At 45.6% G+C, this 26461-nt stretch overlaps 1 protein-coding gene and 1 long non-coding RNA gene across 4 annotated transcripts; one reads left to right on the top strand and one right to left on the bottom strand.

Annotated features, from left to right (window-relative positions):
* Positions 1 to 12225: 12225 nt before the first annotated feature.
* Positions 12226 to 19571, bottom strand: LOC119135969. Of its 3 annotated transcripts, XR_005100649.1 has the most exons (6): positions 19309 to 19571; positions 17101 to 17168; positions 16189 to 16303; positions 15897 to 15980; positions 14496 to 14628; positions 12226 to 12984 (listed from the first exon to the last, which is right to left on the bottom strand). It is a non-coding gene; the product is annotated as an uncharacterized LOC119135969 (long non-coding RNA). The 3 variants fall into 3 exon arrangements; XR_005100650.1 differs by lacking the exon at positions 19309 to 19571 and having other exon boundaries at positions 17084 to 19083; XR_005100648.1 differs by lacking the exon at positions 19309 to 19571 and having other exon boundaries at positions 17101 to 19083.
* A 1549-nt stretch (positions 19572 to 21120) lies between these two features.
* On the top strand, positions 21121 to 22480 carry pou3f1 (POU class 3 homeobox 1). The gene has a single exon (XM_037274006.1). The coding sequence runs from the start codon at positions 21193 to 21195 to the stop codon at positions 22387 to 22389; it is 1197 nt and encodes a 398-aa protein (XP_037129901.1). The 5' UTR covers positions 21121 to 21192; the 3' UTR covers positions 22390 to 22480.
* Positions 22481 to 26461: the final 3981 nt, after the last annotated feature.

Genomic DNA, 26461 nt, shown 5'->3' with positions numbered 1-26461 from the left:
AATGACTCCAAATTTGGTTGCAGTCAGACAAACTCTTGACCAAGTTTGATGTTGAAGGTCAAAATGTCGTTTTTTTTTGCGGGTCTACTCATAATGGACATGCCTCCCAAATTTTGCATGAAGTGAACCTGATTGAGGTTTTGGTGCTGAATTACGAGACATTTTTGTTTTGTGGCAAGTCACCCAGCTTTGCCCGCATGCAAAAATGTTAATTTTTTTTTTAATTTGATCAAATTGGTCAAAATTCTGACAACATCTCTCAGATGCTTGCAAACCCGAAAAGAGCCGAAAGAGTCACAAACAAACCCCTCATCGGTCAGACTTTCCGTATCTTTTCAGGCATAACCCCTTGAAACTTTTTTTGTGGGTCGACTCGTGTTAGACACGCCTCCCAAATTTCACGTTGATAAGTTAAACTGGCTTCGGGGGTCGAATTTAGAAAAAAAGGACTCTGGGTGGGTGGGCAGCCACCAAAACAGAGGGAGGCTTGGAGTTGCCTTTGGGGGCAGAGTCGGTCGGGGGGGGTGATCTGAACACTATCCACATCCCATAATGATCCCAATAATGACCCCCGACAACACACGCCGACATAAGAAATAGTGTGCAAGTGTGTGAGTGTACGCGTGTGTGTGTGGTTGGGATTATGAGGCGCAGTAAAACACGGAGAAACTCAGTGAATATGCTGGAGGTAAATGAAGTCCCAAGGGTGTAATATTCACCTCGCCGTAATAATTCTGCCTCTGTCAAAAGCCAGCCAGCTTTGCTCTAAGTGTGTACAGTGTGTGTGTATGTTCTGGAACTACACACGCACACACACATACACATTCCGCTTCTCTCACTAGTTCTTTTCCCCCTCGGTGGCGACAACCGCGAGCAGTGCCTCAGCGGGAGAAAGTTGTGGTACGTTGTGTGTTTGCGTGTGCACGCAACCACAAGTTGACTTGGCCGGCCGGCCGCGAATGAGCGTGGAAAGGCGTCTATTTCCATCTCCTCGGATGACTTAGGACGGTTCGGGGAAAAAGGAAAGAGGCTGCCCACTGAGGGACACGATGGCTTGCGTTCTGGGGCTTCGGGGCGCCAAAGCGCGCTGATCGGAAGGACAGATCCATTAAATGTGTGTGTGTGCGTGCATGCGTGCGTGCCATTTTTGCGTGTCATTTTTGTGTCTCCCGTGCAGCCAGACGCAATGAATGGCACTCATTAGCCCCGTGTTAGCCTTGCTAGCTGCAAAATGCCCCGTGGCAATGAGGTCATCGGCAAGGTCGCGACTTGATTACATGCTAATGCACTGATGTGCTGATGTGTGTACCCACACACGCACGCACACAGACTTTTTTTTATTATTGCTACATGATAAGAAGATGACTGAAAAAAAAATTCCAAGATAAAAAATATCGGATTTCTTTTTAACCAATTAGTTAGTTACAATGTTTGAAGTGCAGTTCGTAATGAATTTTTGTATTTCCGACAAAAAAAATCCATGATTTTTCATACAAAACCAAATTGTACAACCTTTGAACTTGAATTTTTTTAGATAACTATCAAAATGACTGAATTGTACAACCTTTGCGCTTCACATGAAATTTTTGTGGGAGAAAGCATGACTTTTTTTATTGACAGAATTTTCCCGTATCGTTGCATCAAATTCCAAATCTCGCATCCTCAAGCGCCTTCGACTTAACACTTGCCCTTCTTAATTTTGGGGGTGTCCTCTACTCACACCACTAAGCAAACTCGCTTTGTTCCATAATCATGTCTTCCTTTTTTTTAATTTTTTTTTTTTTATATAAATTACACTTCTTACCTCTAGGGGGAGCCCCGGAGCAATATTGCTAAATATTCAAAGTGACTGCTTCCAACAATTCAGTCAGCCTTTTGTCTTGAAAGATGTCCACATGAAGGCGGAAAAGAAAAGCCTGAGGGTTTCTTGTGTTCTCCGTCATCGACATTGATTTAGCACCTGAGATATTTTATTCCCCAAATCACATGATCGGCCTTTACTGAATTTTAAAATCTGCTTTTATTGACGGAATTGCTTGATGTTTAAGAGTTTGTTTGAATTTTTAGTAAGTCTGGTTGTCTCTGAATCTTGCTTTGATTCATTTGCTCGGGAATCATCACATGGGCAGCCATCGGGCTCCATTTACCAGATAAGAAAATTGCATCTAATATCACCTGAATTGACATCTTGTGTACAATTTCCATGGTGGACAATTGCCGTTTTACCTGCAAGCGTCACCCCAGGGCCCGAGTTCACAATTTCTGGCGCTACGCTGATAAGAAAAATTGTTCAAGAAGCGCAAATTGTAGCGACGTGGGGGGATTGTTTCGGGAAGCAGAAACAACCACTAGGGGCCAACATTGAGCTTGGAAAGTAGCATCTTTAAGTATTGAAATTGGAAACTTACAAATGTAATACGAGATCAGATTTTTGAATTGAATATTTTCAAAACATTTGAGAGTCTTATTTAATGCACAAAATGAATGAAAAGCATCTCCAGGCGAGTGACTGCGCGCCACATCGCCGCACGGGCTTGAACCCAAAGCCCTTCAAGTGTACGGCAAAGCCCCCTTACGTGAAATTAGTCTCAGTGGGAAGGCAGGAGGCTTTTTCCTCATTCAGCCGCCTGGCCCCGCCCTCTCCCGCCCGCCCGGCTACTGTCACTTGCGTCAAGGTGTGCGCAGGCAGCGTTAATTGCCTCAACATGTGTGTGTGCGTGCGTGCGTGCGTGCGTGCAGCGGTCGCCGAGCTCAGGTGCACCTTTTGGCCGCTCCTTGCAAATGAGATGCAGAACCTCCTTTTCCGCAGATAATTGACCCTGGGGATCCGCCTTCCTTCCCTTGCTCGCCCCCTCCCTTCCCCCCCAGCCCGCTGCCGCTGATTGGTTGCAAGTCAGCAGGTTGGAGTCCGACCTTTGACCCGGCAGACTCTCGTTTCTAGTTCACACTGAAAGTCGCTCCACTTCCTCAAGCTGCGACACTTCTTCATGCCCGAACATCATATTGTTTGAAATGAAGTGATCTGCAACTTGGGTCAATTTGCAAATTTTTATTTTTTTTTAAAGCTGAGCCATGATTGGTTGTGAGCCAAGACCTGTGATGTCATTTGGACGGCAAGCGCCAAAATGGCTCCCCTTGAGATGGATACAAACGGCTCCAGTTTGCTGCTTAGCAAAAGCAACATGACTCCGAATGCTAAGTTTAGGCTAGTGGGGGCACATCCAACAAACTACTGTCAAGAACATTTTGGAGTTGACTTCCCCTTTAAGATTGCATCCAAGTGGTCAAAGACGGATAAAAGCACATCCATTTCCAAGTTGATCAGTTTTAAAGATTGTCCTTGAAATCAACTGATATAACTTGAAAATGATTTCCAAATGATTATACTGTGGTTACATTTGACACAATATCCCATCTTCACTGGAATTTGTAAGAGGATGACTTTGTGTGAAGATTGTTCCCCCATAGGGTTTTTTTTTTTTGCATGTGCGTAGGTGTTGAAAAAATGGCTAAACGCCTGATGTGGTGTAAGTGAAGAGTGGCCCATGCATCCATCCGCCAGCATGTTGATCCTCTTGTTTGTGTGTGAAGCTGCGTTCACGCTTGTCTGTTTGCACGTGTCTGATGTCAACTCAATATGTGTTCAATTGGCTCTCTCCCCCATTTTGGCGGGGAGGGAGGGAGGGAGGGAGGCCATCCAAGGGAGAAGGCGGCAGCGCTGGCTGGCTCGCATTGCATTTCATGCTTAATTCTGTGTCAATTAGCGGGCCCGTTACCTTCCCTCTAGCGAAAGGGAGCGGGAGAGAAAGACGGGCCCACAGAAACCCACGTTGGGGCTTTGACAGGCGCGGTGTTCAATCATTTATCCCGAGGCCCCGGGGCCACGGAGTCCTGTCAACAAACATTCCATTGAAATCATATCAAGCCCCGTACTCTTTCCCTCTTCTTCGCCCGCCGCTTTATCGCTTTCATTCTTCACCCGACGCTTCCTCCCTCGGCGTGCGCCTCCTTCACCCACCTTCGCTCGGCTTTCACCCCCCCCCCCCCCATGAAAAGTAGTAGAGGTATCACTACTCGATATCGCTGAGTACTCAGAGTGAAAAAAAGTGGTATTGAATATCTGTAATTATCAAAAGATAGACGATGCTAGGCGTAATCTACGTGCTAAACTAAGCCTGGGAAATAATTAAATTAAGATCATTTTATTTGTTATATTCTTGCAAGTAAAACAAGGCCAAATGTATGTTATTTTTCAATATTAATAATAATATTTCACCGATAATTAATTAAATTATAATTTAATACATTTATAATTCATTAAATTATAATGAATGAATGAATTATTATGAAAAGTCAAAAAACCAAAGTGGTCATATTTTGTCAACAATTCGGTGACCAAGAAAAAGGAAAAAAGTTATTCTCGAGCCCTGCATCATAACCTTGCGTCACAATTGTCTAATTTCAGCAAGACCGAAAACGGTGTGTTAAGTGTGCTACAATTGTTGAATTTTGACGAAACCATCTCAGACACGCATATGATCACCTCAAACACAAGGGGGTATACAAACAAACAAACACGTAGGCGATGAGTAACATCTTTTGACCCAAATCTCTTCTCCAAAACCTAGCAAGATGTGTTTGTGCATTAAATAGTTTTTGATATGTGATGAAGATGAAAGCAGTCTTTCATCACAGCGTGATCCGCATTGCACACGTTGGAAGCTGCTGTCAGTTTCAGGAGCCGCTCTCCTCTTTGGCGCTAAATATCCGACGCACCATTACCGGCAATTCGAAATTAGAGCACATTATCACATCAGAAAAATGCTGATGCGGGATATATTGCAGGTAAAGTGGATAAAGGCCAAATCTATGTTTTTATTTCCTCCTTTGTTTTTTTGGCCGTGTTGTGCCCGAGGCTCCAAACACTGATGCGTGCAGTATGAAAAGGAAGCTGTATCTTCCGCTCGGTCCTCTGAGCGTCGGTCCCGAGAGGAGCGCAACTCACCTGGGCCTCAACCTGATAGATAAATAAATGTATCGGCTTCATTATTGAAGACAGCCCAAATGAAGATAGATGCCGCTTCTCAGGGACTTGTGTTGAGGTCCGACATCCACTGTGGTTGTTTGGAAAGTGGAATGACGTCAAAGATTTATTTGGATTATTTTAGATGTTTTTTTATTAGATTTTTTTTTTTTTTATCATCTGGCAAAACGTAAATAAAATGAAAAAATGACCCAGCATTCCCTCTTGGCATGCTCGCCGGCAATAAATGAAACAGCGCCCGCCGACAATTAGCACCGCGGTGACACTCCATTCATTCACATCCGACACTCGATGACGGACGGAGGACGCCGGCCAAGGCCCGGCGTCCTCTTTGCCAAAACACGGGCAGCTTGTGAAATAAATACAATACGATCGAGGCGCTAAGCTCGGGGGACCCCTGTAATCCCCCTACCACTGTATGCAGGTCAAATATATACAGCTAGCTTCTTTCCATTCAATAGCAAATCATTTGCTCAGAGCAATCAAACGGGAGATAAACAAAAAAGTCATCCATCCGGTCTAATCTCTCTGCGGAGCGGAGCGCCAGGCTGGATCAATTAATTACCTCCTGCATGTTTGACTGGGGGGCATCGCTAATGATCTTGAAATATTCATTTGCTTTTTGTCCAGGGACTGACAACTTGTGTTGCTGTCAACCTGAATGCGGAGACAATATCCGGCGTTTGTAACCAACTGACGGGAGTAGCTTTTATTTTCTTTCTTGTGCTGAGTAAGCAGCCAGCCGCTCGCCCACCTGAGAACGGGAAAAGGGGCAGAGCAGAGACAGCCCATATTCAAATATGCCCTTTGATCCAATTTGGGAAGGAAGGGCTGTCTTGCAATCAGGCTTCATTTGACAGAGTGGGCGCTTCAAATAAAACAATCATTGGAGAAGATATTTTGATGCTACACCACGAGGAGACATTTTATAAAAAGGAGGAATATCACACAATCAGTAAGGCCTCCTTGACAATAGTTGGGGCTATAGTGCAGAAGTCTGACATTATTGTTCAATTTATTTTTGTCATTTAGTTCAATCAAATGTGGAAGTACTAGCTATAGCCGTACCGGTACATTGTTGACATGACTTCCCCTTTAAGGTTTCAATTTTTATTTTTTTTTGTCGTTTAGTTCAATCAAATGTGGAAGTGCTAGTTGTAGCGGGACCGGGACGTTGTTGACTTGACTTCCCCTTTAAGGTTTTGGCAGTGGCAACACTCTTCTGGAATATTAGCTTGCCCGATATTTCGAAAACATTTTGGGTGGAAAATCCGGAAAGAAGGAGTCGATAGGAAGGACACGGGCTGTGTTGTCGTTAATGCGGGAGGAAGTCAAAATGTTTTCAGGCAGCATTTGAAATCAACTTCTCCAACTTGCCCCGAGCGTCCTTGGCGGGGAACATATGAAAAGGTGTTTTTCTTTTTGGCGCTGGTGAAAAGGAGCATTGAAGGACCACCAGGTTTTTCTCAAGTTTTTTTTTTTTTGGGCGATGCCTGTCATGAAGTGAGCGTCGGCGGGAGTGTATTGGGCTGCCAGCTGGCACGCAAGGGAAGCTCGCTCGCACGTCCCCGAGATGAGCGAAGGGCCAGCTGGAACGGCGCCGAGCGCTTGAACAAACTCTGTGGGCCCGTCCTGTTACAAGTGACACAACACAAGACTAATTGTGCATTAATCAGCGCCTTCACTTTGCTCATCCCGGGAGCACATTCTCGCATTGCGCTCATTTGTGTGCATCTCCCGGGAGTCCACCTACATTTTGGCTTCCATTTTGACTCGTGGCGTGCTTCTCCTAGTGTTTAAAACGCTAAAGAGCAATCACGTGTTATGCTGCAGAGAAAAGATTTCTTCTATTCACGTCATTCTTCTCCATTAAAATAGTTGGATTCACCGTTAAGGCTGAATGTATTATATTGCCCCCTGGTGGTGATGGATGTTATCTCTTGTGTATTAGTATGTTTACAAAACGTGGCGAGCATTTTATCGGAAGAGATTTTAAAGCCGTTAATATGGGCTTATTAATAGCTGATGTGTTTTTATTTAATATGGTACAATCCTATACAGTTTTCTTAAAAATGTCATGGTGGGAACGGATTAGTGGCCTTTCCATTGAAATGAATGGGAAATGTTGATTTGGGAGATCTGACTTGAGAACGTGGTGTGACAGTGAATTAAAAATCAAGGTCGCATTTTATTATTACGACGATGACGTCTCTGCGTCTCGGGGCGTCAAATTCGAGGAAATGGAAACAAATCCCCAATTCCACCTTTTGGCAGAGGCCAGGCACTTTGCATCCGGGTTCCCCTCGGGGACATGCACGCGCCACGTCTGGCTCCTTCCTCCGCCGGGTCAACACTAGACGGAGCAGAGGGGGCGGCGGCGGCGGCGGGCGTGTGTGCACAGATGCTTCACAAGTCAACCTTTCAATTAGGCCTCCGAGTATAAATATCCGCGGCTGATTGGAATGTGCACAAAAGGGCCCCCCGGTCTTGGCCAGGTTCCAAGGGGTCCGGCGCTGGCTGGCTTGCTGGCTGGCTGGCTGGCTGGCTGGCAGTCACTCTGGAAGTCGCCCATGGTGACTTTGTCAATGCTCGCACTTATTCCCAGCTTGCCTTTTTCCATCTCGTCACAGCTGAGGGTGCTTTGGTTGCGGGTTGAACTTTTTTTTTTTTTTCTTCACATCCGCCTTTCCAATTCTCCTTTCCAGCTTCTGTCGTTCAAACAAGCTCAAGCCGGAGCCACACAGTTGGTTGGTCGGCGACTAGATGTTTTGATTCCGTGTTAGCAATTAAACTAGCAGATACCACACCCTCAAAAATCATATGCCCTTTGTTACCAGGCTCAGGCCTCCCCACCCCCGCAGACGTCACCCCCAAGTCTCCTCTGCATCGCCGTGGAATCAGCAGAGATTAAAAATTAGGGGATTAGGTTCCCCTGCTCGGCCTGTAATCCGAGCAAACAATGCACCCCGACACCGAGTGGCAGCTCCCGAGGCGTGGCTAAGTCCCCCGTGTCAGTTATTCCTTATGGAAGAGTTCTCTCGGAAAAAAAGACGCGTCCGCCACCTTCTTTCCTCGCCGTATCCCAACCCCAACCCCCCCCCCCCCCTCCCTTTCTTTATGAGCTGCCCCCGTAATGAGATGGTACGGGGGGGCGGGGCCGATCTGCTAATAGGGTCAATGGAATAAACTGTTTACTCGGAAGGGGGGCAAAGGGGGTGGTCAGTGTTGGCATAAAGTTGGCGGATAAACGTTCGTCTTGTCTGGTCCAAGTCTGGTTTTTAGGGACGGAAAATACAAGTTGGAACGCCCACTAGAAGTTGCGCCATTTTTGTCATTATTCTGTGGTGGGGTACTTTTTTTTTATTTTTTTTATCTGAAACTTTATATTTTTTAGGTGTTTTTGAATTTATATTTAAATATAGTATATTGAAAAAACATTTTTTTCAATTATGAAAACTTTCTATTTTTTTAGGTGTGTTTTTGAAATTATATTTCGATATAGTATATTATATTTACTAAATATAGTATACTAAAAACTTTTTTTTTCATTTGATATATTTGTTCATCATAAATGGCAAAAATGTATTATGATGAAAGAGTGATGCAAAGCCCGCATTGCGCAAAGGTCCCAAATTGTGCGTAGCCGCCGGTCACGGGGTTGCGAGGCTCCTCATTCGTTACTGCTTGCGTCTTTTATGATTTTCATGATTTTTATACCAGAGCAAACAACAATGTCAGGCAGTAATAATGAGTCCAATAACAGCCCGAGAGATGTAAGGCCCGACCGAATTAAGGCCCTCTTTTAAATATGTCAGTGTCGGGCGTCGAGCTATGCACTCCTTTAATTTCATTGCTCTGTCAGCGTTTATTAAAACCCATTCGTCACAAGCTTAGAGAGGGGGGGGGGGGGCGGAGAAATTGAGAAGGAAAATAGTGAGAGGAACGGAGAAGACACAAATGAGAGATACGTCGTTGGCCAGACAAAAAAAGATGACTTTCTTGGGACAGATAACGGCGTTGTCATATTTTCCGAGGGGGCAGGTGGCGCTCGCGCTTCCACGTCACCTTGGGGAGTCTTTTAGGTTGAAGATGAGAGCGGGGGGGGGGGCTCAGTGGGAGTGATAAATGAGGAACCCCCACCCCCACCCGGAGCCACCTTGGTGCCCATTTGTAAGTGTCCTGGGAGGGGCCGTCAGCCTCATTTTGTTGAAGGGAAGCGCGAGATGGAAAAGGTGTCATATCCAAAGATTTCTTTTATTGATGGTGATCATCATGGAAATGAATGGAGGATGTCTTCCAGCTCACGCGGTGAGAGATCAGATAATCGTTGTGAAATTAAGTGTTGGACTTCCTGGAAGGAAAGATCGTTCCCGTTTCGAAGAAATGTTACGACTGACTCGTTCTTTCACTTGTTTTATTTGACTTGAAAAGATTTCTTTTTAATTGCCTTGTATAAGTTATAGTTCATATTCATGGTGGGAAAAAAAGTTTTGAAATGATTGTTCTTGCTCTCATTTTTTTACCCCCCCCCAAAAAAACACATTTGAACTGGGGTGTGTAGACTTTTTATATCAACTGTATTTCATTCTACCAGTGTATTTTGGTTTCAAAATGCTTCTGCACCTGCAGATTTGCATACTTATTTATATATATATTTAGTTTTTTGGGAGCCAACCATATTTTTCTGTGGAGAAAGCTTAATTGTGCTTTGTCAGCATTTTTCCTGAGAATGTTTTGGCTGCCTATCACTGTACTTTCATCACTTAAAAGACGCAATATTAGTGTTGAGAACGTGCAAAAATGGTCCTATCAATCAAATTTGTGGCTCTCAGATGCCGTAATGTTAACATACATTCTATATATTTGTTTTTGATTTTTCCTTTTATTGGGCTGTTATTTATCACTGCAAGTCTTTTGCACGCGAATATCACGCCCTCAAATATCTTGTCGTGAGACGGCATCAAAGTGGCCTCCGCGTTAGCACCGCCGCCTCGATCCCACGCAGTGCCCCCGCCCCGCCCTGCCCCGTACAGTACCTACAGTGCAATCAAAAGGAAATTCAATGATTTATTATAGCTTTCCCGCCCGTGCCGCAAAGTCAAAACATGAAAAATGAAAGAGAAGAAAGGGCTTTGAGAAACACTTGTACAATGCGTTTTACCCTTTACAACTGAATAGTGCATGATGGAGAGAGCGCGAGAGAGAGAGACAGAGAGAGAGAGAGAGAGAGAAAATATAAAAAATATAAAATCAAGTGTGACAACATATGAATTTCAAATTTCTCGGGCGACATCAAAGCGCGCCGTACGGGGCGGGGCAGGGCGTCTCTCCCTCCGACAAGGACACTTTCTGATTTTTAATTCCGTCCTCTGATTGTATCGCCGGGGCCCTTAACGAAGCGCCGAGGAGACCCCCGAAAGCGGCGACTGGCATCCGGCGGACAGAGATAGAGCGGTTGGGAAAAAAAGGAAAGAGAGAGAGAGAGAGAGAGGATGTGAGATCAGAGGGAGGGGGCTGCTGGAGGAGCAGAGAAGAAAGGAGAGGAGAGGATGGTCCAAACAGCGGCGGCGGCGGCCGTACTCTTTGTTGTCGAAGCCATCAGAGCGTTGCTTTCATCACGCCGAGATGCAGACGAGGCAAGAGTGACACGCCAAGGCCAAGGCGCCTTCCTCCAAGGACTCGTCGGGCGGGGTTAACCTCGTGGATAAAGTCGTGTCGCTGATGGCTCGACGCTTTTGGGACTTTTCAAACACGAGCCGCTCGGAGCTCCACTTTGCTTGATTTTACAGTCCTCATTAAATGACGTGTAATTGCCCGCTAGCGTTCTCGGCGGGAGGCCGCCGAGCCCTCTGGCAAGGCTTCTCCTCTGGCAACGCTGGGTGCCAGCCAGGGGTCTCCCAAGCCCAAAGGCCTCCAAGGTGGGCGCCCCCCCCCCAGAGGCCCCTTTTGGAAGCGGATGCCGAGTTCCGGGGCGGGGCAAGCGGAAAAGAGTGGAAAGGTCATACGAGCGGCGTGTACCTCAGGGAGGAGGAGACGCCCTCGTAAGAGTCGCCTAGCAACCAGACACTGAAATTAACACCAATTTGCCTTTTCACCCTGACGACACAAAAACGCTGATTGCACCACTACAGTAAACAAACTTCACATGGAATGACGATCTGAGTCTTGTTCTCGATCATTTCAGCTGCGGTAAATTGCTTCCAAGAAACATGGATCACTCGGTAAAATTTACATTTCAATGCATACATATATTAAAAAATGAATGTTTACATTCAGACACACAATGTTGCCTTGACAATGTTTTACGGGGGAAGCTGGAACCAATGAATGGCATTTCTATTCATTTCAATGGAGAAAGATGATTTGAGATGCGACTTGCGTGTTCACGGAACAAATTGCTCTTAAATTCATGTGCTAGGTTTGGTAGTGATTCTATTTTGATCATTTTCACTTGACCAACGTTAGCCGTGTCCCATAACGTATGCATTTCTAGTTGTGAGCTTTCATCACATAGTGGCACTTGACTTTGGAGTCAGCCAGCCAGCACCCCTCCTCAAGTATCTCCACTTGCTTTTTAAAGTGATCCATCAATAAAATGGATCGAAATGAGTCCAATTTGATCGGAACTAGGAAAAGACAGACAGACAGACAGACAGACAGACGGACTGGAGGCCCCTCCCTAACACAGCAAAGCAGCTGAGAGCCGTGCAGCCACAATGGCCCTTTAGGGCGAGACGGTCCTAATCCGTCCCCCCGTCACCCCCGTCCGTCCTACTGCGTCGGTGAAAGGGGGCCTGTCAATCATAGCGCGGCACCCTCGGGTCCCCGAGATGGACGTGCTCAGATTTGAGGATTTACTGTACCCCCTCTTTTTTTTTTTTTCCCGCCCGGGCTTATTAAAAAGCTCCTCGCAGATGCCACTGAGAGACAAGCACACGCCCCGACGTTTAACATGCGTGTTGGCCACGAAAAACACGCATGTACACTCTTCTGAATGATGTTTTTTTTCCCCTCTATTTTTCAATTTACACTGCTTACGCATTTAATTATCGACAATTCCATTTGGTTTGACAATATCCTGCAATGTATTAAAAAAATTATAAAATTAATTTTCTTTTTTTTTTAAATTTACATGACTCACACAACAGAGAAATAAGTCCAATCAGACTGAAGCTCATTCAAAATATTTTTTATTACTCTTCATAACATTGGGAGGGGGGGGAAATCTGCATACATCAACAAACAGTGACGACATGGATTTAAAGTGAGGGCCATCTTTACTCACAAATTAATGAGGGAGACGGGAGAGGGATGGAAGAGGAGGATTTTGGATGGATTTCATACGGCTGTGCGCACACACACACACTCACACACATGCCGTTATGCCTAAGATGTGAAGGCAAACACACTCTGACCTACACAGAGTAAACACTTATTTAGAGGTGTCAGACGCCGTGTGTAATATCCTCTGGCACAGTAGCTGAGTGTGGGTGTGCGTGCATGTGTGTGTTGGTGGGTGTGCGTCTGTTAGCCGTCAGCTGAGCCGTTCACTGTCCGTCTCAGCTGGGTGACGGTGATCAAATGTAACAGACAGCGAGGACTCCAGCGCACTTTCTGCCTCAGAGACATTGGCCGAGGGTGGGGGGGAGGGCGAGGCTACGTTGAAGAGCGAGCCCTCCGGCCACCATTATCTCCTCGGTGCCTGACTGTGTGTGTTTGTGCCAGTGTGACAAACTACTGTTTACTCACAAATGTGTGTTTGTTTGCTCGTGTGTGTGTGTGTCAGTATAATTGTCATCACGCTCACGAAAGTTGGCGGGGGCAAAAGTCGCGTCAGTGCAATGCCTGGAAGAGGCCTGTGAGTCAGAGCCCGCCACGCACAACTTTCCGGACGGCTCGGTGAGGAATTCGGGCCGGATGCACACTGGAGTGACGGTCGCCTGTCAATCACAAAGCACAAACAGACAAATAACTCTTTTTGGACAATCAAGGCTTGACGAAAGATAATAATAATAATAGAATAAAAGATAATAATAATAGAAATGTCTTTTCAATTTTTTCTCGATAAGACAAAAATTGCCAAAAATCAAGCAGCTCCTGTGTCTAGAGTCTTCTATCGTTTAGCAAATATCACCAGAACAACAGACGAATTGCAACTACACATCAAGGCCATCGTAAAATGATGACGATTGATAAAAGAAATTAAATGCACGGCAAGAATCCAAAGTAGAGGAAAAAATGTATAAAGTGACAACAGACTGAAATATTTTTGACCCTGAAGCGAGTGTGTGTGTGTGTGTGCGTGCACTTTATCTGCCCCATCCTCATTTTGTGCTTTTTGCCCCCCCCAAATACTCACCCCCTCCTCTCCCCTCCCTCACACATTGCGCCTTTTAATGGTAAATCAACAAAGGGATCACATGAAAGAAAGGCGAGCTCTCCGTTTTTTTTTTTTTTTAGCGGGCGAATTATTCATCAGCGCCAGGCGCGCGTTGGCACTGCGGGCAAAAATCCTCCAGCGGCGGGCGCTCCCGTTTTAATTGCCAGAAAATGACTGTAAATGATACAGAGAGAAGGCCGAGGAGGGGCAAAATGTGAGGTGGAAAGAACAAGGAAAAGACGGACGCCCCCACTCAAAAAAAAAAAAAGATTAAAAAAAAAAAAGTGGCAATCACAAGTGAAGTGCCTCTCCACCCCAAGCAGCCCCCCCAAAAAGACAGATAGTGGCGGGAGGGCCGGTCGGGGGGGCACCATAAAAAAAAAAAAAAAAAGTGGTGGGATTAGGTCTGAGAGACAGTTTACTACGCTCTTTTTGTGCGGCCAACCTGCAGGATTAGAGATAACAAATGTTAGCCGAGGACGGGCACCTGCTGTGAGCTGAAGGAAGGGCAGAGGGAGGGAGAGAGGGAGGGGGGAGCAAAGGGGAGAGGGGGGGGCAAGAGGAGCCGGCCCGCTAAAACAGCAGGGTAAAGCAATAGTGGGGTGCCGGGCGGGCGGGCGGGGACAAAGAAGGCGGAGCTGGCGCACAATAAATCTCGTCTGGTGAGATTGCTGCAGTTCGTAGCCAAGTGGCTAATCTGACTAGCGTGCTCAAAAATATCGTTTGAATGTTTTCGGCATCTTTACTAGCGACATCGGAAATCGACTTGATTGGGGTAACAAAAAAAAACACAAAATAAAAAAAACCGCTTTGGATTTAACCGCAGCCCATTTAGGCAGCGCAAAATTTTAACGGACAGTCACTTTTTGTCTATTTGTTTCAGTAAAGTCGTCAATCTTTTTTCCCATGTGCCGTTTTGTATCCCCAGCAGCCCGTCAAGGCAGCCAACAATTTGGGTCTGAATTTGTTTGAGGTCCTCTGCGTGTTGCTGCCAAGTAGTGCAAATTTGAGACTTTACAGATTCTTATTCAACAACTACAAAACAAAAGAGCATAAATGAATTTATCATACCTGTCACTGGCGCTAATGTGTTCCTCTCCACTTTTTGACCTGGACAGGATCTCGCCGCCTGCTTGGGCTCAGGAAGCACTCAGACTGGTCAGTCCTCCACGAGAAGCCCGTCTGGAGCCACCGCACGGATGACCTGCGCACACACACACCAACGCGGAGGTCCGACCCCAAGGTGAGCTGCATGGTGAGGTCAGGTGTGTGTGGGGGGGGCACTTGGACAAAAGGTCGTAACCTCAGCCTTGTTGCCCGTACTTCAAACCTGACTGCTTTCACCTCCTCATTAGCATTCAGTCCCGAGTTTGACCTTTTATTTTGAGAATTTATAGCCCGAACGGTCAGCAATAAGAAAAAGCGCTCATAACATAGCACACAAAACACGTATGTTTCCCGCCGTAACAGTTTCATCACACAGGTTTAGAGGGGGATGATATTAACAAAACGAAGAAAAAAAAAATCTAAAAAACAAAAGCTAACTGCGGGGGCCGCTAAACGAAGCATAAAGACCCCGAGTGACCGAGAGAATTATTTGGCTACATTAAGCAGGCATTAACATGAATTACTATCTAATTAAAATTAAACAGCTCATTAATAACTTTGCGGCAGGGGCCTTAGTGTGGAAGTCCTCTCCAGCGTGCGTGTGTGTGTGTGTGTGTGTGTGTGTGTGTGTGTGTGTGTGTGTGTGTGTGTGTGTGTGTGTGTGTGTGTGTGTGTGTGTGTGTGTGTGTGTGTGTGTGTTATGTTGTGTGGCGGGCCAAGAGAGCAATCAAGTGGGATAAAAGCCAGCAGCAGACCGCCGCAAAGGGGCCGCTCACCTGGGCACACATGGCTCGGCTAACTTGGGAAAAGTTTTCAACCCAAAACATAGAAAATGGCAAGCTGTGTATTTGCCATGGAGCCACGGGCGCAGTGGCGGCACGCACCATACGTGATGGGTGTCCACTCGCTGTTGGGGTTCTCCACTTGGCGCTGGATCAGCTCGTCAGCGACAACGACAGACATGTCGAATGTTGAATGAAGATGACAAGAAAAATATTGTCCTGGCTAAAGGCCAATGTCTACATGAGAGACTACACTCAACAACCAGCACCAAACCTGAGTTCTGATAGTAGTGACAGTCCCAATATTTAGTTGTTTTTTTTAATTATTTATTCATTTATTTATTTTTATTTATTTTTTTATTTAAAACAAAATTGAACATCCAATTTTTTGTTGTCCTATTGACTGCCTATCTAGGCACTTGATTTTAACTCTATTCGCAAACTAACTTGATTTAGTAAGTAAATAAAGCCGGCGAAGAAATAAGAAAAAAAGATGGATGTTAAGTTTGGTCTCAGTGTTTGACATCCACGCACGCACGCACGCAGACATGTCTTTCCAGTTCTTTGGCCAAGAGCTATTTACCTCTCTATCAGTGCTCTTCTCTATAAGTAGAGACCCAATCCATATTCACCGGCCTGAAATTCCTCTGCTTATCTTCACCCGACCCTTAAAAAAAAAAAAACCTCTGCATGTTCCTCTCCACACACACACACACACACACACACACACACACACACACACACACACACACACACACACACACACACACACACACACACACATACAGACACGCACGCACACATACATAAACATGTCTTTATGGAAGCAAGAGACGAGTACGTTGGGCCAGGAGGGGGTCGGGGATAAGAATCACCTTGAATTGAAAGTAGAAGATTGAGCCTCCTCGGCACAGAGAGGATGGACATGCAGGCTTCGTGGCGTCACAGGTGGACCAGGAAGGCTTCGGGGAGGCGCCGGTGTGGTGTACTCTGATGGGACAAAGTTGCTGGATTTAGAGAGTGTGGAAAGATGCTTTGGAGGAATTTGGTGACTTTCGTAGGATTTTGGATGAATAATAAAAAGATAAACATTTTGAAAAGTTAGGAGGGTGTGCACACTTGTGCAACCACATTATCGTAGTTTGTTTTGTTGTTTATCGAATTTTTTTTAATTTCATTTGACTTATATAAAGGTTTAGAAACAATTGATTTTAACCTAGCGTTTGAACCGGGGTGTGTAGACTTTTCACCTCCACTGTAGGTTGTTGGGTGCTGCTGTTTTGATTAGCAATGGCACTTTCATGGGCTGGGCATTTAACGCGTTTCTTCACGTGTGGATGTTGGACAGGAGGGAGTTATTTACACCATGCGGACAGGCTTCATGCGCTTTTGAGCTTCTTGTATGTGCTGCTATTTTGGTCAGCAACAGTATTTGTAATATAGGGGGAGGTGACAAAGGTGGCTATTTCCAACATACTGGTTTCTGGTGGATTTGGGTAGGTGGCAATTTTGAGTAGGGGAGTCGCAGACATTAGCATTCAGAGTGGAAGTCGAGGAATGGGGGGGCTCTAAGAGTTGGTTGATGGAGGGGAGGGGGGCATGTTAATCATCGCGGGTGCCCGTTCAATTGCAAGCCGGCAGCCTCCTTGTTTGGAGCTTCAAGTTGGGAACTCTGACGACTAATTGCGCGCCGGTGCCTGGCATGAATATTCATGGTGGTATGTTCAGACCCCGTCTAATTAGTGGAGAGTTAGAGGAAGAAACTCACACCTTGCATACATACCCACCGCGACGGAAGTACACACAGCCCGGCAGCACCCACAACACTCCCCCTTCTTCAGCCCTCCAGGGAATGCTGGCAGAGTAGCCGGAGTTCATTAGTCAAAAAAAAAAAAAAAAGAAACAAGCGAGAAAAGTTACCTGAAAAGCGCATATTTGGTCTTCAGAAAAATGGACTTTTTTTTGCATATTTGGGGGCCTATTATGGATGTCTATCAAAGAACAAGCACACACACACAATTATCTATTGGAGGATTTCAAAAATGTAAACACAGAAAGGAAAGTGATTTGGGAGGGGGTGAGCAATTCACTTTAAATATCTTATGAGATTCTTTCAACAAAAGTGATACTTTAAACTTACCTGTGGAAAGCTATTTTTAATGTTCTAGTTGCTGCTAGGAGTTATTACAGCCTTGACTTAAGTTTAATTCATTGAAAAATAAAACAAAATTAATTATTGAATTGATTAAAAACAAAAACACACCAGTGTAGTGATTAAAAACAAAAATAGTATGAACTAAATAGAATCTAAAAAATGAAACCCATTGAGCTTGCTCTTCTTCTGGTGTGTGTGCCTTGTCCTCCAGAGGGCAGCATATAGAACACTCATAATAAATGAAGAAGAGTTTCGCTACTAAGCGACTCAGAAAGTGGCTGTAATCATTCTAAAGACAGGTGGGACATAAATAACCAAAGTTTTGTTGAAAAAAAAACCCAAATCAGTTGCTTTGTACAAAATGACCCAGAAAGGTGGGTCAAATTGACCCAGGTAGGGAGCAGGTCCCTTTTTGACCCAAATTCGGTTATTATTTCACTCAACAGTGAGTCATTTTCACGGAGGAAACTGTGACTCACATTGCCTGTCTACATGCGATGCTTCATCATTGGTGATCACACTGATGGAAGTTTGCATGAGCATTAATCCAACTGACTTTTGTAAGTTCTAGGTTAAATAATTCTATTTTCTGCTTGCTGCCACCATAAGGAGTTTTTGCTCACAACTCAAGATGGAAATTTCAGCCATGCGACTGGAAAAGAAATCATCTTTGAGGGTGGAGGACACTGCCTGCTTGCCTTCCCCTCTTTGCTCACATCCTGCATGGTGACCTGATGTCAAGTCATGTCATGCAAGAAACTATAAATTGACACTATGGAGAATTTGGCCCAACAAAGAAGAGCTTCATGTTGTCGTGGGGAGGGGGGGGGTCGACTAGTCACCCCCCCCCCCCTATCCCACCCCCCTTCTACTTCTCCTGCTCATCATCTCCCAGATTCATCCTCATCTGCGCCGTCATTCACTTGTGTGAGCTCCCTTTCACGGCGCGCACCATGGAGACGTGCTTGGCCACGGCAAAAATGCACCGGGAGGGAGGGGGGGGGGGCGGTTTAGGGGCCACCATTCCTCCACAAAAACACCCCCATCTCCTCCCCCCCCCCACCCCCCCCCCCCCCTCTGCTGAGCATCTGGATGTGGCTTTTCCTTCCACACACGAGTGACTGTGCGGTGTGCTTTTTATAGACGGGGGGGTGACAAATGAGCCCCCCGGAAAAAACACATATGCACCAAAAAAATTTAAATAGTTCTAAAAAGCTGTGAAACTTACAAAGTAAAACAAGAGTTAAAACCAAAATAAAATGTCTAATATTAGAGACTGTGGCGAGACCTGATGTGAGTCGTTGTGGTTTTGAAAAAAAAACATTTCTAACCTGTTAAACCTGCCGAATGAGTCAAAGCGGAGTTTAAAAAGTAAAGTATAGCGTTTATTGTAAAAATGCAAACAGTAAAAATGACAATGGACTGTGGAAGAAGTTTTTAAAGACTGGATAGATGGATATTTGTTTTCTCTTATGTGTATACAATCCATTTAGTTTAACAGTAGAAAAACATGCACTGCACTTTAAGTCCATGCAAATGGCAAAATGAGAAGATGGTCATAAATCCCACACCTTTTACCAGATCATAAACTCATCATGCAAATGGCATGCAAGAGTGTCACGTTGTACTCCAGCATAGAAGTCTGTAAAAACAAGAATTTGTAGAAATAGTTTGATCCTGGTACCTCATTTTTCATTCGTTTTACCTAACACAAGAAACCAAAACACAGTCACGAAAAGACTTCAATTAAAAAATGAGTCAAAGCCATAAGAATATCTGACATTAGTGCAAACGTAACTTTTCAATTCATTTTGCAAATGCGAAAAAAAATAGCTCTCACCCAATAATAGATTGTCATAAATCACTCTTTTCACCAGAAAGACGTGGCCATAAATCACGCTTTTCGCCAAATGATGACGAGATAAGCGCTCCCCCACAAAACAAAATTCAAACTCATCCTTGTTGTTTTGAAGTTTGCATATTGAAGTGTCCCGTGCATGCAAATGTCATCAATTGACCCTCAAGCGTGCGGTCAGGAAATACGGGGTGGCCATAAACCACGCCTTTCGCAAGACCATGACAACCAACACCTGTGACCGTATCCCCCCCCACTCCCCCTTCTTTCCCAACACACCACACTCAGCCTTACCTGTCAACGTCCCCAAAAGAAAAAGCATACACCGCAACACTGCTGTAAACAAATCGACAACAAGAGAAGGTTGATGAAGAAGAAAAAAAGGGTGAAAATGGCAGCACTGAGGCATCCGGAAGGTGGAGCGGCGCAAGGAGGGGAACGTGCGTGCGGCCCATTGCCCACTTTTAAGGCGAATGCAACGCCAGAGATGTAAGATTTGTTTAAAGCCTCGCATTTCCATTTAAGAACGTGATTGTGTTTGCAAAAGATCCCTTTCAATCTTTGCACCCCCCCACCACCACCACCTCCAGCCCCTCACTCGCTCTCTCACTCACTCGCTCTCTCTGTGTATGTGTGTGTGTCGCTCACTCTCTATGTGTGTGTGTGTGTGTGTGTGTGTGTGTGTGTGTGTGTGTGTGTGTGTGTGTGTGTGTGTGTGTGTGTGTGTGTGTGTGTGTGTGTACCCCCTCAGCGTCTCAGAGGCTGCTTTGCAATTCATAGAATTGGTAATTTGCTATTGGGACAAAACGTGAAGGGAAAAATAATCAGATCAAGCAGGGGAAGGAGAGGAGAGGTGTGTGTGTGTGCATGTGCATGCATGGGCAGGCGTGTGTGTGTTGGGTGTGTGCGCATTGTGGGAAAGATGGCTGTGTGTGTGTAGGTGCGTCGACGCAGGATGCAAAAACACACAACAATCCTAAAATATTAAATGTATAGAAAGCAACATCAGAGAATAGCATGCTTTCATTTTTGCGTTCATGTTGAAGTACAGCAGCTGTTGAGATGACTTAATCCAAAAAAAAACACGAGCCAGATATTACAAATGAAGGCCTTGAGTGATCTATAACGGTCAGAATATTAGGAACAGCAGCAGCATCGCCCCCCCCCCCCCCCCCGCAAAAAAGGGGGGATGGACGGATGGATAAAAAAAGGTATCAAAGGTATCAAATCAGAAAAAATGAATGTAATAACAAAGTGGGGACTTTTAAAGAAGAAGCAACACGCACTGATATGAGAGAAATGTGCGTGCGAGCGAGCGCATGTGTCCCCCCTCTGCTTCCTATCTGTTTTATTTAATTGTAGTTTTAAGAAGGCTTCCACGTGGCTTTGATGAGAATAAATATCAAATGAAGGGATTATTCTCGACTCTTAAACGCGACACAAACAAGACTTGTTAGACTATTGAGGAATGGAATAATACACTTGCTCAAAAAAAATGTGCAACGTGGCATTTTAATCAACTCGCTAAGGTGCATGTCATGTTATTGTAGTGTACATAAAGCATCCGGGCTGCTCCCTGTACGGGTATTATTATTATTAAAATGAGTGTAGTAAAAAAAAAAAAACTTTTAAAGTGAAGTAACGCACGCGGCCGCCCTCGCGCGCGCGCGGGTCTCGCGCATCCCCCCTTCGTTTCCTCCGCCTATCGAGCGCGTCCCCGCGGGCCTCCGTCGGAGCGGAGCCAATGCTCGCCTCTCGGAGGCGTGTCCTCGCGCCGGCCCAAGACCTCCCCGAGCCTCCGCCGACGCCGTCCTGGGCTCTAAAGCCCGCAGAGCTCTGAGGCGGCCGTCACTTCTCCGAGTCGGAGCCATGGCGACAACAGCTCAGTACATCCCGCGGAATAACTCCTTGCCGTCCAACCCGCTCATGCACCCGGACTCGGACCGCATGCACCAGGGGACCACCTACCGGGAGGTGCAGAAAATGATGCACCACGAGTACCTGCAAGGGCTGGCGGCCACCAACACGGGACACCCGATGAGCCTGACGCACCACCAGTGGCTGCAGCCCACGTCCAACAGCGACTGGTCCAGCGGCACGCACCTCGGCCAGCAGGACCACAAAGGCGGCGTGGTGGGGGCGAGCCGCGAGGACTTGGCCGCCGCCGCCGGCTTCCACCACAGATCCCACCTCGTGCACCAGCAGACGGCGGCGGGTGCCCACCACGGCGCCTGGGCTCCGGCCAGCGCGCACCACCTGTCCCCACTGTCGCCCGCGTCGGGCGGCGGCGGAGGGGTCGGTGGCGGCGGCGGTGGCGGCGGCGGCGGCGGCCACCAGGCTCTGGTCTACTCTCAGACGGGATACACGAACCTGAACGCGATGCTGGGCAGCCCGCAGCCGGGCGCCCTGCACCACGGCATGCGCGAGCCTCTCCACGACGACGCGGCAGCGGCGGTGCACGACGGTCACATGGAGTCCCCGCAGCAGGCGTTCGGCCACCACCAGGACCACTCGGACGAGGACGCGCCCAGCTCCGACGACCTGGAGCAGTTCGCCAAGCAGTTCAAGCAGCGGCGGATCAAGCTGGGCTTCACGCAGGCGGACGTTGGCCTGGCCCTGGGGACCCTGTACGGCAACGTGTTCTCGCAGACCACCATCTGCCGGTTCGAGGCGCTGCAGCTGAGCTTCAAGAACATGTGCAAGCTCAAGCCGCTGCTGAACAAGTGGCTGGAGGAGACCGACTCCAACACGGGCAGCCCCACCAACCTGGACAAGATCGCCGCGCAGGGCCGCAAGCGCAAGAAGCGGACCTCCATCGAGGTGGGCGTCAAAGGGGCGCTGGAGAACCACTTCCTCAAGTGCCCCAAGCCGTCGGCGCACGAGATCAGCACTTTAGCCGGCACGCTGCAGCTGGAGAAGGAGGTGGTGCGCGTTTGGTTTTGCAACCGGAGACAGAAGGAGAAGCGCATGACGCCCGTGGGGGTCCCGCACCCCAACATGGACGACGTATATTCCCAAGCGGAGACCCCCCCGCTGCACCGCTCGCTACACAGCCCCGTGCAGTGACTGACTTGACAGCCCAGGGGGTGACCCGTCCCAATCCACCCCACCCCACCCGCCATCCGCCACCAGGCTCCTTTGTAGACAAATAAAAGGGATTTCGTGGAGTTTACACTATTTAAGTTTCTTCGACGAGACTTTGGGGGGCGGAAGGGAGGGAAGGACGTTGTGTGCAGTTTTTTGAACTTAGCATCGGGAAGAAATGTTGAGGGGGAAAAAAACACATCTAGTGAAAAATATTCCATTTAAAGCGAGACAAAGATTTATTTACCAAAATTATAACGGAGGAGATGTAAGGAGAATCAGCATCTCCTCCCCCTTTTTTGGGGACCGTGAACGCACCACACGCCTGCAAAAACAAAAACACTGGAGATGAAAAGTAAGCACTGAATGAACTTTTTTTGCTCATTATTATTAGTAATATTATTATTTGAATTCTCGTTTTTTTTTTTGTAATTATTATTTCCAAACTGTTGTGTTTTTTGGGCGGCTTTGGAAATTTGCAGTCGTGATTGGAGCACATCAGGGTCAATAACTGGGAGGAAAACGGCGGGAAATTATTGAATATTCCACCTGCATCAGGACGAACATGTTCTGATTGCACGCCTTAATATTATTATTATTATTATTGTTGTTATTAATATTGAGCCACACACGTCGCACGTTGTACACGCAGACGCTAAAAAATACTGCGGATTTTTCTTTCATTGTGGATTTTTCCTCGATTTTTTTTCTTTCTCTGCATGGAGCACTTACTTTTTTTGTTGTCAATGCAACACTTTCACACACATTCGGGCCCCCCCGCGCGAAGTTGGAGCAACTCAGGTAACTTTCAGTGCCCCCCGACCCAGCACCTCTCAATGTCAAAACATGACTTTCTCCGATACTTACAAAGCCGCAGGCCCGTGAAGGCAACGCGGCCAAGGTTTTTTTTTTTTCCTCTCCTACTTTTTCAAATCATATTTATTTGACGTCTTTGTGTCATAAAGAAGTCCCCAAAAAAGAAGGGAAAAAAACGAACAGTGCTATTCACGAGGCAGTTGAGGGATTTTTCTCCCCAAAGAAAAAAACATGACAATTATTAAAAAATGGAAAAAAAAGTTTACAAAAAAATGTGATTTTAGAGAAAATGTGTAAATATGTCCAATATGTAAAACTTGTATTTGTTCTGGAATATGTTTTGTGTTTGTTTATTTTCCGGGCAGTTTTGTACACTTACTAATAATATCCCAGAAGATATTTTAATATGATTTTTGATTTATTGATCATTTATAAATATATATTTATTATTTCTTCAATGTGTTCCTTTTTGTTTGTTAGCTCTGTTTTCTTTTTTTCTATATATTTGTTGAAGTGGATGAATTCACTCTCTTTCTTCATTGGTTGTACGTTGATTGCTCTGAAAATGTAGACTGCAAAGTCACATTTCTATTTATGTTATAGTAATATTTTATTACTTACATAAAAACGTATATACAAGAAAAGTGCTCCGTTGTCGTCGCTGTGCTTTCTTTTGTTTGTGTTGCAGCACGAGAGGCCGCATTTCAACCACACAAGCGACTTCAAATTTTCATAGTCATGTGCTGTTGTGATTTTTATTGACATCCAGTGACTTTCGAATTTGTATGTTTGTCCTCTGATATTAATCATTAGAGTCGTATTTTTAGGCGCTTTGTGAACGTGCGTTATGGGGGGGGGGAACTCACGTAAACGTAGAAAATTGTGCTTTCTAATCTGTTTGCTGGCGATCCCCCTAAAAGACAGGGGACTCTAATCGAGATTTTATTTTTCTCAATTCCCTCAAAAAAGGCCTTCAAGTCGAAGCAAATTTCCGGTTTTCATTGCTATTTGCTCTTAAATGTCCAAATGATTCATTTGAGTCGTTGATCAAAATACATCTTTAACGCTCTCCTTCTTCCATAAAGGCGGATTGAATTCGTTTTTGCTTCAACGACTTCAAAATAAACGGAACGTTCGTTACAATATGCCTCAAACGATCAAACGTTACATTTTGTGACTCAACATTTCACTTTTTAATCAAATGTTGCACAAAAACGTTCCCTGGCAAATTACACACGGTTTTTTTTCTCTTTAGCTGGTTTCAAATTAAACGAAAGCAGAGCAAAATGGTGTTATTTTCATGATTATTTGTTTCTTGGAAAACACCTATGCGATTGAAGCAAAATATTACGGGATGGAAATACATCTTTTTATATTTGCACCGGTCATCGCTTCTGACATCGACAGCCAATAAGTTTGAAAGCATTTTACTAATCATCTGAAAAGCTCATTTTTATCCTGTTGTCTGTATCGTCGCGGTTTGTACACGTAAAACAAAAACAGCGTCATATCTGCCAGGCGAAATATCTTTATTATACAAATCTTGTTCGAATTCGGTTAAAACGAAGGCGAGGGGGGAAGTCAAAGTATGTGTGTGTGTGCGTGTGCGTGCGTGTGTGTGTGTGTGTGTGTGTGTGTGTGTGCGTGCGTGTGTTTGAGGACGCTGAAGTGGTCGAAACTCCAGCAGGGAGCAGCAGCAGGCCAACGTCACAAGAGTGAACCACATACGACCCCTGCTGGTCAGACAATGCTACTGCACACTTACAACTCAACAGTATAGTTTGGAAGACAAACGCTGCACATATTCATTATAGTTAGTACACATGGAATTTACATGGACAAAAGTTCAATATATAAATTAGGCCCAAATATTTAACGCTGCTTTGTTTCCTGAGAAATGTTCACAATTGGACAAAAATATGGCAGTTGCCTGATTTGAGTTGTTGTGTGTGGGAAAGCCACAATATCAGACTAAAAATATTGTTGTTTTTTTTTAGATCTGCTGTATGCTGTGGCAACCTTTTAACTTGTTCCGTCAGGGGGGAAGGTCACCACAACGACTCATGTGTTTGGATGGACGGGCGGAACATCCGCTATTATCCACTCAAGGTAGAACGCATCACACAACACCTGTCCCCCCCCCCCCCCCACACACACACACACACCTCCTCACACCTCGTGAGCATCTCGACAGTCGCTCATGAGCGCCACCTTGGGACAAGGGAAAGCATCGTCATCTCTCACACGACGCCACGGATGCAGAGATGTGGATTAGTGATGATTAGCAGGGATTATGACTGGTTAATGGTGGGAAAATACATGAGGAATCATTGGCTGTGCAGAAGGGGGAGTTGAGGTGGGGAGGGAGGGGGGGGGCGCTATTTCACTCACACTGGCGGATTTGCATTGATCCACAGCAAATGAACCAGGATTAGCAGCATCCAGCTATCCGCCGACAGATAAATAACATTAAGCGCGTTACGCGCCATTGCCTCCTATTAATGACACCACAATGCCGGCAATTATGGAAATATGGAGAATAATGGGGAGCCCGCTACCTGCTTGGGATTCCCGGGATTCCAAATCGTGCCTGTGTCAAAGGCCTTACATTGTCAGATTTTGTACTGTATGACTTTCATAATTCATAATTTAATTGTTTTGTTTTTTTTGTTAGATTTGGGGGAGAATAATTACACAGGCCACTAAAAGAATCTGATTTCTGATTTTAAATCAATTTTCCTTCAAGGAAATGACGAAAACAATTTATGACGGTGTAGATGCAACTAAGATGTCTGCCATCTAGAGGTGAATAGTGACATTACAATTTAAAAGTATATTTCGACCCCTGCATGTTTGCTGTTTGGCACTTGCATATTTGCATATTGCTACTGTTTATTTGTCAACCCTCAATCATTTTTCATGTTTTAGATTTTTCCTGAGATTTTTTGCCATGAGTCCACTCAGTTTAGTCGTTTGCCAATCCCTGCTCGAAGCGTTGATGAAATGGGTCACTTCCGGAACACGACTGATGTGATCTCACCTGAAAGGGGGTGAAAGATCCCTCCGTCTTCTGCTCCCTCAGTTCTCCTTTTTACCGTTTATGTAATAAATACTCAAATCCCACTGCGAGGCAGGTAAGGGGGGTGAAATGGAGACTTCTCGAAAAAAAAATAAAAAATAGAATCATGGCGGGTTTTTTTTTGTTATTTTTTCATCAAAAATTCCCTCTCTTCCCCTA

The sequence above is a fragment of the Syngnathus acus genome, chromosome 16, assembly GCF_901709675.1.
Source record: "Syngnathus acus chromosome 16, fSynAcu1.2, whole genome shotgun sequence".
Classification (NCBI taxonomy): Eukaryota; Metazoa; Chordata; class Actinopteri; order Syngnathiformes; family Syngnathidae; genus Syngnathus; species Syngnathus acus.
This window is presented reverse-complemented; position numbering and strand designations above follow the sequence as displayed.